Below are 18315 nucleotides of genomic sequence, written 5' to 3' on the forward strand. Positions count from 1 at the left end.
AATACAGTCATAAAATGAATTTATTCCCAAACATACATATATCGGGTTATTATTCAAATAAAATGATAAGCAACAGCACAGCTACACATATTGGACTGATAGAAATTGCGAATAGTTTGAAGTAGTTTGTCGAGTGATATAGTCATTTGTCATCGGCAATCATTTGAAGTACGTATTGAATAATATTACATGTTTTAGTATACAGGATTACTTACAGAATCGGTTGATAATTTCAGAAATTCAGGCGAATAAATCAAAATGGAACTTCCACAGTTGGATTCATGCTGTTGCGGTTGTACACTGAAAACCGGTGCCAAAATTGTTGGAATAGTTGATGCGGTAAGACAATCTTCTTAATTATGTACTATTAAATTGTTTTATTTGCATTGGTAATTTTTAAACATATAATATTAAAAAAATAGCTTTCTTAATTAAAATTTAATGCTTTTATTTATTATGCTTATATGTTTAACCAAAAATAATTTGGCGAAAAACTTTGTGTCGCCATGTTTATGATTTTTTTACTATATGTATAGTTAGGGTTGCCATAATTGTCAAGCATTGATACTGGACATTTAAGTGCTACATAAATAAAACATGGAAAAGTAGGTAGGCAATAGTTTATTTTAAAATATCTTTTTTAGCCCAATCGTATTTTAACGATGATTTAACTTTTTTAATTAAATCGCTTTCCTCTTTTACGTGATTAAAAAATTGGGCGCAAGTCATTTTAAAATTATACTGGCAAACCAAAATTGCCTCAACTGCCTCAACTGCCAGCTTATTTCTTTCATCCGACCATTGTGTTGACATCAGGGAAAATATTCTCTCCACATTGGCATTGTGGGCTGGAATGGCAAATATTCACATAGTTTTATTAAACATGACTTCTGTTCAATATGCTTGGTATCTCTAAAAAACTTCAGCCATTTCTCTTCCATACTCAATTTCAGCGTTGCCACCGAATTGGCGTAGTAACGGCACCCGGTCCATTCTCAGAAGTGACAGCGATAGCGTGGGACTGAGTGTCGTGAGCATACATATCCGGGTACTAGCCTAAACAATAGGGAAGTAACCGGACGTCGAAGATGCCCTGAGCGACCTGTCCTTTATAAGGAGGTACTTAGACCATATCAAGACATTCTGGACGGAGCACTACCAGTGTGTGTATCTCCTTAATCACCAATTAATGCTGTGACACGACCTTGGCCTTTTACTTGGATCCTCCACCCACCCCTACGCAACAATATTAAACGATTACAATAACCATGATAACATTATTGCAACATGTAAATTAAAGTGAATATTCAATTACCATTGCAGGTATTGGGAATAATAATTTTTATCACGTCAATCTCAGTCAGCGTCGTATTTAATGATCCTAGCATTGACACCACAATAGAAGTGGGAGGGAAACAAACCCTATACAACATATTTGTGAATTATTCAGTCTTCAGCGTTATATACGTGATTATGGCCATAATGCTAATCTTCGGAGCATCAAAAGTAAGACACTATTTTTTTTATATTTATCTTATTTATAGTATTATTAAGAATAAACTGTAGAAATATACATGTATGTTTCCTTTTATTTAATATGGCATGACTGGGTGGAATGGCATATCAAGAAACCTGATTCTTCGAATTCCGTATTACTTTTCTGATACAGCGAGTTTCCGGAGAATCTACCTCCATTCGCTCTTTACTTATATACATATTTTTATTTGGCCGTTGTGATGCAATAGGTTGACCTATAATACCATAATGTTCACAATATTTCAATAAATAAATGGAGCTCTAAATAATTATCTTTATATTGTTTACAGAATAGCCCAAACTGTTTGATTCCGTGGCTGGGTTATGTATTCGTTTACATTATAATTAAACTTGTCCGTGTTAAAATTAACTCTATATCATTATTTTCAATTGGTTATGTCCGTCCAGCTTGCAACGTCATTATAAGTGGAGTTTTGGAAATCAGTAAGTAAAAGTTTTTTTTTTTAATTTGTATGATATATCAAATGAAAGAATTGCAAGTTACATTTTTTTTCTAGGTCTCCAATTTTACTCCTTCCTGGTAGTTTACTTTTTATACAGGTCATTAAAGAATCCTTCAACATATCCAAATTTCACCCGAGGTGGGCAAATGGCATAAATGAGCAATTGAAAATCTCATTATCACATTCATTTAATCTGTGTTAATTGTCGTTGTATTGTAATATAACATTTAATAAATCAGAGAATTTTCTAAATAATCTTTATATTTTTACTTTCTTAGTTGTTTTTTTTTATATTAAAATATATACTAGCCAAATTGTACGACATTGGCCAGATTGTTAAAAATTTTAAACACAAGCAAAAAATGGAAGCGTTTTTTCAAAAACAGGGCACCCTACCAGGGTTGTCAGACATCCCTATTTGAGCGGGACTGTCCCGAGTTCAACAGACAAATCCCGAGTCCCGCATTGCCTTTGAAAATCCAGACTTAACAAAAAGTATGTATATGCACAAATATGTATAGGTATATGCAGTGGCGGACTGGCCATACAAGCGAACATGCCCGATGGCATGTGGGCCCCACTATCTGTTAGAAAATATGGGCCCTCAGTAAAATTAAATAACTTTTTAACTATTTCACGTGTATAAAAATTTATAGGATATTGCAACTTTGGGACCTAAAGTTTGGGTATTTCAACAAAACAAATTTCTTACGATATACACAAATAACTAATACCTGCTTTAACAGCCCAAGGATCGGTTAACTTTTTTTATTAGGCTTGAAATGTAAGTTTCAACATTTGCGTGGGCCCTTTTGCCGGGCCTATTCCAACCTCAAGATTATGTATATACCAATAATATGTATATAAACAATAATATGTATATAAATAATAATATGTATATAAACAACTAACTACTGAAATGAAAATGGGAATAAACAAATTTTCGTATATAAACTGAATTGCTTAAAACAATTTTGATAGGACGATTCATCATCAACCAGCGATTTAAATTTACTTCATATTTTCAAATAACATTTGATTATACTTCGATGATATAGTAAGATTTAAATACACAATTTTAAACAGTTTCCGAATATAAAATCTATTCCTTATCTAGACACATCCATGTAAATAGAAATATAGGATAGGGGCCCCCTCCCCAAAATCCCGATTTTCGATTAACATTAATTGAAAATATTATGCATTTTTTTCAGGGACGTAATTTGGGGGGGCCATAGGGGGGCACTCGCCTAAATTAAGGAATAGTGTGAATTTAGAAAATATTATGAATTTAATTATTAATGAGATACTATGGATCTATGAATGCTACGTTTATTTCTTATGTATGTTACTTTTGGGTAACTAATAAAATAATCGCTGCTATGTGCTTTGAAAAAAAACAAAACAAAACTTTATCTAATGTTATTACGTACATACATATGTATGTACATAGATAAAGTGAAAAGACAGTCGGTAGAAATTAAGTTAATTGATAGTTTTTTGGTGACTCAGTTTGATTAATATTGACTATGTAAAGATTTGTGGAAAAAAATTTGCGCTTTTTTCTCTTTTTACATAATATTTTTTTATAATTACTTTTTCAAAAATAAGCTTATTTTTTTCATATTTTATAACTCAATAAGGTAAATCCAATTTTTAAAAATAAAATAAAATCAAAATAAAATAATAAATAAATTAAAAATAAAATCCATTTTTATTCCGTAAAGTAAAAGTAAAAGCCGCTTTTATGCCGCATTCTTTTATGATGCATTCTATTTACCTAGGACAAGGGTTAAAACGAAATATACAATATAGTTTATGGATCTATTTTGCTTTTGCCATTTTTCTTGTACCTAAATTTGTTTATTCCCAATTTTGAAAAAAAAATTTCCCTTGATTTTTAGCGTGATGGAAAGAAGAAAATTTTGTTATATGGGGGGGGGGGGGCAAATTATTTTAACCCTGGGTGGGCCCCCTTTGACTTCTGGCATGCACTGATTTCAGTCCCAGTCCGCCACTGGGTATATGTAAATAGAAATGGTTTGACTTTAAAAATAACATATTTCAATCCATCAAAGTCTTGTCCTTAAACCAAACATGAAAATCGAATTTTCTTCAACTGCAAAATTAACAAAAATTATTTAATATTTTTGCAATGTTGACCTTCTATAAGTAGATGTCTGTTTATTAAACAAATTTTTACTAATGCAAACGAGGAAAAAAAATGAGAAATGGACAATATTTTTTAAATACCATTCCACTTACAATAATGTGTTTAAAATTGTAGCCCACATCCATTCAATTTTATAATCCACTGCAATTTTCAAAAGAATATTTAGTCTAATTAGTGCAACCTGGAGAAAGGAGAGAAACAGATTATTGTTAGAAACCTAAGAAGCTGAATTAATGCAATTGTAAAGACTCTAGGAATTTTTTATCAAGCAAAGCTGGCGAACATATTTTGAAAGAAGTTAAAAGCTAGGAAAAAACTTTTAATAAAACTGTTATGATTGCATAATTTTTTTGCATTTAAACAAAAATATAATTCCTGTAATTGTATCCATTATATTATAATAACTGTAATTTCTGTCGATTATTAAGTGACTATTTTAAGTTCTCTTCTACATATATACGTACATATGTACTTAATTACTTACATTATAATTTAATTAAAAATATTTTTTCTTAATTTCTTCATTCATTCTTAAACTTAAATAATAGTGAATGTCCTGATCTGTAATTTTAGAAATCTGGCAACACTGCCCCCTATACACCGAGCTCTCACCCCTTTCGAAAAAATACTATCCCAAATTTGGTGATTTTGTATCAAAATCTGTAGGTTTGCAATTTCGTATAAATTGTCAAGATTTGAAATGCAGAAATGAATTCAATATACATTTGTATGTACATACATATATGTATCTAGGAATTCAAACCCAAGCAAAGCTGGCTACAAAAACCATCCACAGCTCAATGAGTCCATCTATTTATAATATCATAAGAAACTTTTTTATCAAACGAACAATCCTTATACTTTATATGGTAGAAAAATATAGAAAAATAGAGTAAGTACCAAAAAATGTTTTTACAAATTTGCTTATTGAAAATATGATGTATAAATTTGAATTTTGATAAATCTATATTTACTACTTTGACGAAAATATATCTAAATTGAACTGAACGCTTAAATTAACTATGTATGTATGTTTAGTATTTCTTAAGTGCATATTAAATTACATTATTTCATTAAAATAAATAAACGAACGCGATAATTTATTTTCAAATTATTTTATATCATTTATGAGCGATGTTTGATTTTGAATTATTATTTTCAGGCTAATTGGAATCCCAAATTCATACCAATCTAAAGTGTTTGAACAATGACGCACCAAAGTAAGAATACTCCCCCAGACACTAAGGGTTTTTATCAATTGTGATATATCTTATCAAATAAAATGATAAGTGATTATATTAATAAAAAAAACAAGTTTGCGAAGACTTGGTTCAAATTGTTTTATGGAATGAAATGCGTGGAATCAAGATGATCAATTAAGAGGAAGCGAATTAATCATTATTCTTAAAGATATATAGGTACACATATCTTCTTATCACTTTTATTTATCCATTGTATTGATAAAAAGATATTTTATTAAATATATTATTATATTAAAATACATTTCAGTAATTTGATTTGAATAAATCGAATAATTTGAAATAGTTTCATTTAATTCTTATATCTATACTTGTATAATATTTTTAAATTTAGATTAAACATGGTTTCACAAGTAAGGCGCAGTTTTAAATTATAACTCTTTCACTATCGAATAAAAACATAATCTAAATACAGTCATGAAATGATTAGCAACAGCACTACTACATATAATATATTGGGCATATAGAAATTGCGAATAGTTCGAAATATTTCATCAAGTGATATATAGTGATTTGTGGTATGCAATCGTTTGAAATACGTATTGAATATTATTACATGTTTTAGTTTACAGGATTACTTACAGAATCAGTTGATAATTTCAGTAATGCAGGCGAATAAATCAAAATGGGACTTCCACAGTTGAATACATTCTGTTGCGGTTGTACGCTGAAAACCGGTGCCATAATTGTTGGAGTAGTGGATGCGGTAAGACAATCTTCTTGATTATATATTATTAGATTGTTTTATTTGCATTGGTAATTTTTAAACAGATACTATAAAAAAATAAGCTTTCTTAATTAAAATTTAATACTAATATATTTTTTGCTTATAAGTTTATCCATAAAGAATTTGGTGAAATACATTGTCTAGACATGTTTATGATTTTTTTACTAGAGTGTATGATTCAAACCTATATTAATAATGAAACAAAATTAATTTAAAAAAGTGAAGACCATTGAAAATAAATTAAATAACAAAAAAAAATTGATATAATTTAGTAGTGGGGTTTTAATTCAAACATTTAATCAAAATGGTCGAAATATTTCTGATACTTCACTTCAAATATACCAAAATTCACATTCCTTAGATCTGAATTTATGTGATTCATTTGACGTACAATGAGAAAGTGTAAAAACAGTTTTAATATGAGTAGTTTAGTGCAAATGATACAGAGCTATACAGATATCAAATCAAATGCTTTTTTTTATAATTACACATATTGACAAAAATTGGAATATCCCAAGGCATTTCAGTGAGGTTTAGATATATGTAATTCTTATCGATGATATTAAACGATTACAATGATAACATCACTGCAACATCACTGCAACATGTATGTAAATTAAAGTGAATATTCAATTACCATTACAGATATGGGTAATAATAATGTTGATCGTTTCAATCTTAGTCAGCGTTGTATTGAATGATCCTAGCATTGACACCACAACAGAAACGGGAGACGAACAAACCCTATATAGCATGTTTGTGGCTTATTCAGTCTTCAGCGCCATATACTTGATCATGGCCATAATGCTAATCGTTGGAGCATCAAAAGTAAGACACTATTATTTTATATTTATCTTGTAAATAAATAAATGTGCCGAGTTTTTGGCCGGGTCTCCACCATATGGACTTGGTGTGAATTGTTGTAAATGCAAAATTAAGTATTATTAAGAATAAAATTTGGAAATGTACATGTATGTACATATTTCCTTTTATTTAATATGGCATGACTGGGTGGAATGGCATATCATGAAAACCAATTCTCCGAATTCCGTATTACATACATCAAGGTCTATTTTAGGCTTTCACATTGGATTATGTACAAGACTTAAGTTAGTATATACATATGTACATGTATACATCCAGAAAGTTCTTTGCTTTTCTGATACAGCGAGTTTCGGGAGAGTCTACCCCTATTTGTTCTATTCTTATATACATATTTTTATTTGACTATTTGACCTATAATACCACAATGGTTTCAATATTTCAATAAATAAATTGAGCTCTAAATAATTATGTTTATATTGTTCACAGAATAGCCCAAACTGTTTGATTCCGTGGCTGGGTTACGTATTCGCTTACATTATAGTTTATCTTGTCGGTGCTATAATTAACTCTATATCATATTTTTCACTTGGAAATGTCGGTGCAGCTTGCAGCTTCATTATAAGTGGAATTTTGGGAATCAGTAAGTAAAAGCTTTTTTTTTAATTTTGTATGATATATATCAAATAAAGAATAGCAAAAGTTACATTTTTTTTCTAGGTCTCCAATTTTACTTCTTCCTGGTGGTTTACAGTTTATACAGATTATTAAAGAATCCTCTAAAGTGTCGACCAACCACTTCAAATATCGCCACAGATGCTGAAATACCCTTGACGCCTTCAAACGCGCAGTCTATTGTGGACAATTTATAATAAATTTAAGTTAATGATATTTTCATTTAATATTGTGATGATACTTCCACTTACAATAATGTATATAAAATTATAACCCACATCCATTCAATTTTACAATCCATTGCGATTTTGGAAAGAATATTTATTCTAATTATTGCAACCTGGAGAAAGAATTGTATCCATTATTTATTTATTTATTTATTTATTTATTTGGAAAATTTACAGTTTATTAAGTTACATAGATTGATAGTAAAAAAAATATAATTATGTTAAGTAAACCATTAATAATTTTCACATATAGGTAAAAAAAAGAAAAGCTCAAACATTTAAAATAAGAAAAGAGTAGGAAAATAAAGCACATGGAAATAAGGAACATGGAAAGTACACAGAATAAAATATAGCAATGTAATAAAAATAAGATAAATTGTAAAACGTAAATAGAAATTGGCAATTGATGAGTACGTAGTGATAGACGTGTAGATATCCAGAAGCATAAATATCAGCAGTTATGTGTATATGAATATAAATATACACATACATACTTGCATCCATAGAAGCGATACGGAATTACCGAGCAAACCATCACTCGTGATACCAATTGAGTTAAAATAAAATTAATAAAGCGAATTATATAGTTTTTTGGCAAGTATTTGTTCATAATATAATAATAAACAATGATTTAGATGACAATTGACAATAGAATTGAAAATAAAGTGCGTTTAGAAATATAAGAAAGAACCAATAATTAATAATGAAAACAAAAACCATAATATATGGGCAGAATTGATAGAGTGCGTAAAGATAGACGTATAAGCCTACATGCGTAGGTAAGCATAGACATATGTATACAAATGAACATGCATCAATAATTATAAACAAAGATATAGAACTATTGTTCAAATAATAATCATTGATGGTAGTAAATGAATCTGAACATATATTAACAAAGTGAAATATGGAATTAACCAGTTTATATTCTTTAACAATAATATTAATATTAAGACAATAATCAATAATAGAAGTGAAACTATAGTTATAAATAGAGCAAAAAGTATGGAAGAAATTACAGTAAAAAATGTAATTGCATGTACAAGTATATGTAATTATAAATGAAGATATAGAATCAATTATCAAACAACAGTTATTGATGATAGCAATTGAATTGAAATAAGTATTAGTAAAATAAAATATGGAATTAGTTAGTGTATATTCTTTGATAATAATATTTATATTCAAATAATTATTATTAATAAAAGTGAAAATATAGTAAAAAATATGGTGGAAAATACAGTAAAAAATAAAGTAAGAAATGTAGATATAAAATATAGAGAAGAGAATAACAGGATCGGTAAATATAATTATCACATAAAAGAGAAGGTAAGAAAAATATAAATAAAAAATTAGAATTGATTGCTTATTCATTGAAAAAATATTTATATAATCTTTTTTAGGTCGTCCAAAGTCTTTATGTGTAGAATCTTTGAAGTGGAGTTTTTTCTTAAAAGTATGTTTGAATTTCTTACCCAGACGTATTGAAACCCCTTATCTTTAGCATAGGATTTTGTTTTGGTCAAAAGTTGTTTATTGGCAATGGTTAATTGATCATTTATGTAGATTTTGGTATTATCAACACCAACACCTATATCATTAACTGTGAGATTCTTGTGTTTACGGGTAGTCGCAACAAAGTCTTCTTTAATATATCTATTGATGAAGCTCACTACAAGTAGTTTATCCGAAGTGCGGGTGGGAACTCTTGTGATATAATTAATTTCTGATTTTGGAATATTACAATTTACAGTTTTGGAGATCGAGTCAAAAATATTAAAGACATTTTCATTATTTTTACAAGGGATTCCTTTTATTTCAACATTGTTGAGCCTTAATCTCTGTTCATTGCTTGCGATTTTATTTTGTAATACATCAACAATATTCTTAAGTGACTCGATGTCTTTCACTTTATCCTCTACTGCACTTATCCTACTTTCGGCCTCAATAATCTTTGAACTGTTAAATTCACATGTTGCTTTGAGGTCGCTAATATCAGTTTTTATCGTTTTTATGTCCTCTGCAAGCGACGGCAGGCATGATATGTTACGTTTGATATCAAGGATCTCCTTAAGTAGTGTACCCAATGACGGCGAAGGTGAAATTATATTTTAATAGCTGTGATTTCTGTTGATTATTAAGTGACTATTTTTATAAATTCTCTTCTACATACTACATACGTATGTACTTATTTACATACATTATAATTTAATTAAAAATATGTTTTTCTTAATTTCTTCATTAATTACAAAACTTATTTTTTATCCCAAATTTGGTGATTTTATTTCAAAATCTGTAGGTTTGCAATTTCGTATAAATTGTCAAAATTTGATCATCTTCACACGATTCCAATATACATATTTAATGCCGAAATGAATTCAATATATGTACATATGTGCATATTTCTATGAATTTGAACCCAAGCAAATCTGGCTACAAAAACCATCCACAACCTAACTATGAGTCCATCTAATTATAATACCATGAGAAAGTATACAAATTTTTTTTAGCAAACGAACAATCCTTATCTAATATATAATTTCGAAAGAGACTTTGTAACTATGTAAGTATGTAATTTTGGTTGGTAGCATCAAAAACAATCAAAGTTTCTATGACGACGATTCGATATATATTTTTTTCGATTCAAATAAATTTAATAAAAAAACAAATTAATATTTACTATTAGATTCGCCATGTTTAAGAAGGCTGGACACCAGCGCCTTGTCCATACAAACGTATTACACTTCTCCCTTCCTCAATTATGGCACTAGAGAAATTATTATATATGCTATGGATATCCACCATTGGCATGTTTCTGTGGTTTTATTTTTTTTATTAGTTATTTTTTATAGGAGCTAGGAGCCGCCAAACATCTATAAAATCGCCTCTTTTTTACACCTACGAAAAGAGTCCAGTGAGCTTATTTGATGGTTGATACTTAAAAACATACGAGCACACGAGCATAGAAAATATCTTTATCATACCGATGATGATTTTTTTTTTTTAATTGGTCCAGTTTTGGATGTATATGTATATTATCGCATTCACTCGATGTATATATATATATATATATATATATATATATATATATATATATATATATATATATATATATATATATCGAAGAAAGGAACGGCAACAAAATTAAGATTTCGAGTATACAGCCCTTTTATTTATAATACAAATACTGAGCTAAGCCGGGTAAAGCAACTAGTCTTATATGGATACTGAAACAAAATTAATTTAACAAAGTGAAGACCATTGAAAATAAATCAAATAACAAAAAATAAAATAAAATTTGAAATAAAGAATTAATATAATTTAGTAATGGTTTTCAATTCAAATATTTAATCAAAATATTACTGATACTAATGAACTTCACTTCAAATATGCCAAAATTCACAGTCCTTAGACCTGATTCATTTGACGTACAATGAGAAAGTGTAATAACAGTTTCAATATGAGTAGTTTGGTGCAAATGATACAGATATCAAATCAAATGCTTTTTTTTATAATTTTTCATAGTGGCAAAAATTGGAATATCCCAAGGCATTTAAGTGAGGTTTAGATATATGTATGTAATTCTTATCGAATATATTAAACGATTACAATAACCAGGATAGCATCATTGCAACATGTATGTAAGTTAAAGTGAATATTCAATTACCATTACAGGTATGGGGAATAATAATGTTGATCGAGTCAATAGTCAGCGTTGTATTGAATGATCCTAACACTGACACAACAGAATTTTGAGACAATCTAACCCTAACCCTAGTCTTCAGAATCATTACAAGGTTTTTTGTTTCTGAAAGAACCAAAGTTTTTGTAATTTGTTTATTCAATTATTTTATATCATTTATGAGCGATGTTTGATTTTGAAATATTATTTTCAGGCTAATTGGAATCCCAAATGCATACCAATGTAAAGTGTTTGAACAATGACGCACCAAAGTGAGAATACTCCCCCTGACACCGTTTTTATCAATTGTGATATATCTTATCAAATAAAATGATAAGCGATTATATTAATAAAAAAAACAAGCTTGCGAATACTTAGTTCAAATTGTTTTGTGGAATGAAACAATTTGAATCATTATTCTTAAAGATATATATGTACATAGTTACACATATCTTCTGGGCCAAAGGTATCATTTTTATTTATCCATTTTATTAATAAAAAATATTTTATTTAATGTATTATTATATTGAAATATATTTCAGTAATTTGATTGAATAAATCGAGTACATAATTTGAAATGGGACTTCCGTACATAAATAATTGTTGCTGCGGCTGCACGCTGAAATCTGGTTCCATAATCTTAGGAATCATAGATTCGGTAATATAACATTATTAATTCGGTGGTTTTCTATATTATTTTGAGGACAAATACATTTTAAGTATATACATATGTCAATTATCTTTTATATATTAAGTAGGATCTTTTGAATATTAACTGAAATTAAATTTTACACAGTTAATGTTTTATCAATATCAATTGTGCTACATATAGATCATATTTAAAAAATGTCGGTTACATTTTATATTTGATTAATAAGTATTATCATGGAGGAAAGTATGTATGTATTTTTTTTAATAATTCAAATGAATTGAGTATAGAAAAAAAACAATGTTTAGGCAGATTGTCAAAGTTCACTAATCATTGTTTAGAAATTATGATTTTATGAAATGATAGATTTATTTAAATACAAATCTTTTAATCAAAACGCACGTTTTTACTGCCAAAAAGATGATTTATCAGATGTTTTCGATTGTGTTTCCGTAATAATGTGAGATATTTGATTGTATGTGTTGCTATCAACTCTATGAAACATATCTGTGATTTCAGAATATGATTTATATACCTACATATCAACTGATATTCCGTATCAAAAATCTGTAAACCATTTTGATTGATCTTTTGAAAATTAATTAAATGTCAATTGAATTTTATTCATCATCAGACATTAAAATTTATTTAATATTTAATCAAATTTAACATGGAAATATTGGAATCGAATTTTTGGGGATAAGAAAATTCTAAAGAAGTATGCTATTAAATATTACATAATTTCTTAAGCTACGGAACTCCAAAATTTTTATAATAAAAAATTAAACTGTAATTAATGTAAAATATTTGATGAACATTTATCAATTTTAATAAATGTACTAAAATGTACTAAAATTGAATGCAATACTAATAAATAATAATAATAATTATAAATAATAATAATTTATAAACACATATCTTCTAATCTATAATTTGGAAAGAGACTTTGTATGTATCCTTGGTCGTCGTCGTCCGTAGAACGGTGACGTCATCGAACACGTGATTCGATTTTTTTTTTTTTTTCGATCCATGGGCGCCGATTTGTTTTTTTCGATTCAATGGATTCACCCCCGCGGGGGCGCAAGGCGAGTAGCTTCATGGGGCCCCGCCAGGGGCGCAGCCCCGTGGGGCCCCGGGGGGGCCCAGCCTCATGGGGCGCAGCCCCATGGGGCTCAAAAGGGGGCGCCACAAGGGGCGCAGCCCCGTGGGGCCCCGTGGGGCCCCGAAGGGGGCCTGGGGGGCCCAGCCTCATGGGGCGCAGCCCCATGGGGCTCAAAAGGGGGCGCCACAAGGGACGCAGCCCCGTGGGGCCCAGCCTCATGGGGCGCAGCCCCATGGGGCTCAAAAGGGGGCGCCACAAGGGGCGCAGCCCCGTGGGGCCCCGGGGAGGCCCAGCCTCATGGGGCGCAGCCCCATGGGGCTCAAAAGGGGGCGCCACATGGGGCGCAGCCCCGTGGGGCCCCAGCCTCATGGGGCGCAGCCCCATGGGGCTCAAAAGGGGGCGCCACAAGGGACGCAGCCCCGTGGGGCCCCGAAGGGGGCCCGGGGGGCCCAGCCTCATGGGGCGCAGCCCCATGGGGCTCAAAAGGGGGCGCCACAAGGGGCGCAGCCCCGTGGGGCCCCGGGGGGGCCCAGCCTCATGGGGCGCAGCCCCATGGGGCTCAAAAGGGGGCGCCACATGGGGCGCAGCCCCGTGGGGCCCCGAAGGGGGCCCGGGGGGCCCAGCCTCATGGGGCGCAGCCCCATGGGGCTCAAAAGGGGGCGCCACAAGGGGCGCAGCCCCGTGGGGCCCCGAATGGGGGCCCGGGGGGCCCAGCCTCATGGGGCTCAAAAGGGGGCGCCACAAGGGGCGCAGCCCCGTGGGGCCCCGAAGGGGGCCCGGGGGGCCCAGCCTCATGGGGCGCAAGCCCTAATAGGCATTAACTAAGGGGGGCGAAGCCCTAGACGGCAATTAATCATGGGGGCGCGGAGGGGCGAAGCCCTAAAAGGCAACTGATCATGGGGGCGAAGCCTTAGACGGCATTTAATCATGGGGGCGCGGAGGGGCGAAGCCCTAAAAGGCATTAACTAAGGGGGGCGAAGCCCTAAACGGCAATTAATCTTGGGGGCGCGGGGGGCGAAGCCCTAAAAGGCATTAACTAGGGGGGGCGAAGCCCTAGACGGCATTTAATCATGGGGGTGCGGAGGGGCGAAGCCCTAAAAGGCATTAACTAAGGGGGGCGAAGCCCTAGACGGCTTTGAATCATGGGGGCGCGGAGGGGCGAAGCCCTAAAAGGCAACTGATCATGGGGGCGAAGCCCTAAACGGCAATTGCTCATGGGGCGTGGAGGGGCGAAGCCCTAGAAGGCAAAGGCTCAGGGGGGTGCCGAGGGCGAAGCCCTAGAAGGCAAAAAAAAAAATTTGATTTTTTTTTTGATTTTTTTAAATTTTTTTTTTGATTTTTTTTTTTATTTTTTTTTTGATTTTTTTTTTATTTATTTTTTATTTTTTTATTTATTTTTTTTTTTAATTTTTTAATATATTTTTTTTTTTTAATTAAATTAGCTTAGTCATGTTTAAGCGGTTTATATTATAAACACTGAGCGAAGCCGGGTAATACAGCTAGTAAAATATAAAAATAGCGTTATTGAGAAAAGTAGTTTATGTTTTGCAAATCTACAATTTTCAATATTCAGAACCACTAAAGTCACTCGCCGAAGCAACACTGAGCAGTTCTTCTATACATATTATACATACATATTCTTTTCGTTTATAAAACTTTAATTTAATTCCCAATTTTGAAAACTTCATCTAGTATTGCATTACCAAATGCTCACCAAAATTAATATTGAATCTACCATTGCAGATAGCAGGAGCAATACTATTAATTACATCAGTCTCAATATGTATCGCAACAGAATATAATGATTCTGTATATGACATGTATGTGGCTTTATCAGTCTTCAGTGCTTTGTATACGGTAATGGCCATCATGATGACAATCGGAGCAGCCAGAGTGAGATTTTAGCGCCAACACATTTAATTTATAGATTGATTTTCAAATGTGACCTCTACATTTTTCTTTGTGGCAGGATAAGCCTGGCTTGATGGCTCCATGGTTGATCTACATATTCATTTACATTGTGGTTTATGTCGTCGGTGCTATAAACAATTCCGTATCATATTTTTCACATGGAATGGTCGCTGAAGGTGTCAGTCTTATTATAAGTGCAATTTTGGGAATCTGTAAGCACCTTGTACCTTGATTTATATTTTATGACATTCATAACACTCACTAACACTCGCTTTTCTACAGTTCTACAAGGATACTTCTTCCTGGTGGTTTATAGTTTATACAGGAACTTGAAGAATCCACCAGGTCAAGGGTACCCACCTGGTCAAATGTACCCGCCAAATCTGGTTTATCCACCAGGTCAGGTATATCCTCCGGGTCAGACATATCCACCGGGTCAGGTATATCCACCGGGACAGGTATATCCTCCGGGACAGGTATATCCTCCGGGGCAGGTATATCCTCCGGGTCAAGTATATCCTCCGGGTCAAGCATATCCACCGGGCCAAGAATACCCGCCACCTCCAGCATATCCGAATTTCGCACGAAATGGACAACCTACAGATGATTCGTCAACGATTAATCAGAATTAATCTCATGAAAAATTGGAATCACTTTCACACCATTAACTCTCGTTATATTAAATTGAAAATAAAATTTCTTATGTTTCTCAATTTCTGTTATTATCAAAAATGTATGGATGACCCCATCCAGCTATCCCATACATATTCGTAACTGTTCAAAAAATTGACCCTTTTTTCATTTGAAATTGTTTCATTTCAAATTAAACCATTTTCATTTCAAATTGACCCATTTTCAATTTCAATTTGAAATGAAAAAGGTTTAATTCGAAATGAAAAAGGATCAGTTTGGAATGAAAAACGTTATAATGTTGCTTTTTTTTTGAAAATACAATGTTCTAAATCTAAATTTTTAATCAAGTATTATATCAATTCCTATCTAAAATCTCCTGTTCAAATATCAATGGGTATAACATTAATGAAAATAGCATCCAAATGTGCTTAAATTTAATAGACAGTTTACTGGAGTACAACTATGAAGTATTATTCATAGTTGTGAGATTAACAAGTTAAGAAATTAAGTCAGTTAACGAGATATTAAGAAGTGCATCTGCAGTGATAAAATTATTGTGAGTGTAGATAAGGATTCTAGAAATATTTAAAATCATTTGATGACTGTGATTATGAGAAAATTAATTAAATTAATCATACAAAATGATTGTTATTAGGATGGGGGTATCTCAATATCTCAAAATATTTTTCTGTAACAATTATTAATTTTATTTACAACAGAGTAAATCATTTAATTTTTTTTTACTTAAGAGAATATTCTATTGGAATTTACATAAAATTTTTGTCAGCAATATAACTGACGAGTCCTGGGTTGACCTCGATTAAAAATAATTTATTTGGAGTACTTCTGCAGAGCTGCTGGTCAGACTTGAATATTTGTGACTCGAAGTCAAACATTTCCTATCAGAGTTTGCCTATAATAGTCGTTTCCATTCGACATTAATTAATTAAGTTTTCTATTGGTGATTTACATATATTGTTTATGTATATGTAGGTAATTATTTATACTAGGTAACCATTTTTTTCATATTAAACAATTACATATATTTAAAAAGTATTTGAAAAAAATTCGACTGCGAGCGGATCGAACACAGGACCGACACATTTATTTTCATTTATTTTTATTTAATAACTTAAAATGCCAAAACCCATGCGATAATATTTCATCCGGTACAACACTAGTTTATGTATGTTTTGATTATAGTAAACTAGTGCTTTTACTTGGTATTTGTATTATAATTTCTAATATAAACCGCTTAAACATGGTTAATCTAATAGTAAAAATTCATTTGTTTTTTTTTTATTAGATTTATTTAAATCGAAAAAAAAAATTCATAGAAACTTTGATTTGTTTTTGAAGCTCCCAACCTAACCTTACAACCTTACAAAGTCTCTTTCGAAATTATATATTAGATATGTCCAGTGGCGGCTCGTCTATATGGCCTGCGGGCTGCAGCCCTCCCAATATAGTACAAATGCATGCTGTTTTTGCCGTCCATATAGGCTGCAGGGCTACAGCCTCCCAGTATAGACATATACATGCTATTTTTGTCTGCATTTGATCACCGGTATTATACTACAGCCCGATTAATCTCTACAGCCCCCCCTCTATGAATTCTCACTAGCCGCCACTGGATATGTCTCACAGACTGTATTCGTTAGGGGGGCCTCATATTGAAGGCTTTGTCGGAATCTAGCAAAACTTGTGCTATTACGAATCAAAACCAGTGATCTCATCATCGATCCTATACAAACATGTATCATGGGCAACGTCCCCTTCGACCATTCCAGAAGAAAGAGTTCATCGCTCGATCGTAAAACGAACGAAACCCAACAGTGATGTCATCAGGTAACCGTAACACATGTCTTGAAAGTCGTTTACACGTGGCACATGCCCGCATTCTTAAATGAACGACGTCCTGGCGCTGACCCCATAGCTATAAACCACATGTGTACTGAAGACGGTTCGGTGATTACTGGTCACAAATTACTCGTCACAAAGTCACTAAAATCTCTATAACGGAACATCTGGCAGCCGAAAAGTCCATCATACTAACGATAACTATCATAGTAACGAGAACTTGAGTACCAAATATTGTGTATTCGCGATTTTCATGGCAAAAATTGTCTTTGTGACCACCCCAATGTGACGAATAGTCCAATTACCACCGAAGACACGTGCCTCGAAAACAGGTCAACACGTGTCCCCAACACACGTGTCCTGGAAACTAAGACAAAGCATCTGCACACGGCACGCTTCAAGCCAGAACGTATATAAAGCGACGCACCAGCTCCCAACACCAAAATGAACCTCTGGAGTTCAACCAGCTCACTTTTCCGAAGCTCAACCTCTTCGTACATACAATAACCATTGTAACAATTGAACAAAAATAAACGATCCTCTTACAAACTACACAACATGTGTTTCGTTAGGCCGGGATACGGTCAATATACCT

At 32.6% G+C, this 18315-nt stretch overlaps 4 protein-coding genes across 7 annotated transcripts in view; 3 read left to right on the forward strand and 1 right to left on the reverse strand.

Annotated features, from left to right (window-relative positions):
- LOC143921428 (uncharacterized) overlaps window positions 1-18315 on the reverse strand; it is a 339615-nt gene that overhangs the window by 97350 nt on the left and 223950 nt on the right. The gene's annotated exons all lie outside the window — the stretch shown is intronic.
- Window positions 114-2253, forward strand: LOC143920900 (uncharacterized). Its single transcript, XM_077443917.1, has 5 exons — window positions 114-168; window positions 237-339; window positions 1324-1506; window positions 1827-1980; window positions 2055-2253. The coding sequence occupies exons 2-5, from the start codon at window positions 259-261 to the stop codon at window positions 2153-2155; spliced, it is 519 nt and encodes a 172-aa protein (XP_077300043.1). The 5' UTR covers window positions 114-168; window positions 237-258; the 3' UTR covers window positions 2156-2253.
- LOC143921296 (uncharacterized) lies at window positions 4701-8109 on the forward strand. The gene is made up of 7 exons (XM_077444542.1): window positions 4701-5065; window positions 5336-5591; window positions 5767-5950; window positions 6036-6138; window positions 6805-6987; window positions 7471-7624; window positions 7702-8109. Exons 4-7 carry the CDS (start codon window positions 6058-6060, stop codon window positions 7851-7853), a joined length of 570 nt encoding a protein of 189 aa, XP_077300668.1. The 5' UTR covers window positions 4701-5065; window positions 5336-5591; window positions 5767-5950; window positions 6036-6057; the 3' UTR covers window positions 7854-8109.
- LOC143921062 (uncharacterized) lies at window positions 11288-18273 on the forward strand. 4 transcript variants are annotated; one of them, XM_077444177.1, is made up of 7 exons: window positions 11288-11457; window positions 11559-11711; window positions 11780-12031; window positions 12108-12223; window positions 15060-15209; window positions 15286-15439; window positions 15510-18273. In XM_077444177.1, the coding sequence occupies exons 4-7, from the start codon at window positions 12143-12145 to the stop codon at window positions 15857-15859; spliced, it is 735 nt and encodes a 244-aa protein (XP_077300303.1). In that variant the 5' UTR covers window positions 11288-11457; window positions 11559-11711; window positions 11780-12031; window positions 12108-12142; the 3' UTR covers window positions 15860-18273. The 4 variants fall into 4 exon arrangements, with proteins under 4 accessions (XP_077300303.1, XP_077300306.1, XP_077300305.1 ...); XM_077444180.1 differs by having other exon boundaries at window positions 11421-11457; window positions 11559-11680; XM_077444179.1 differs by lacking the exon at window positions 11559-11711 and having other exon boundaries at window positions 11450-11524.

This window comes from Arctopsyche grandis, chromosome 13 (assembly GCF_051622035.1).
Source record: "Arctopsyche grandis isolate Sample6627 chromosome 13, ASM5162203v2, whole genome shotgun sequence".
NCBI lineage: Eukaryota > Metazoa > Arthropoda > Insecta > Trichoptera > Hydropsychidae > Arctopsyche > Arctopsyche grandis.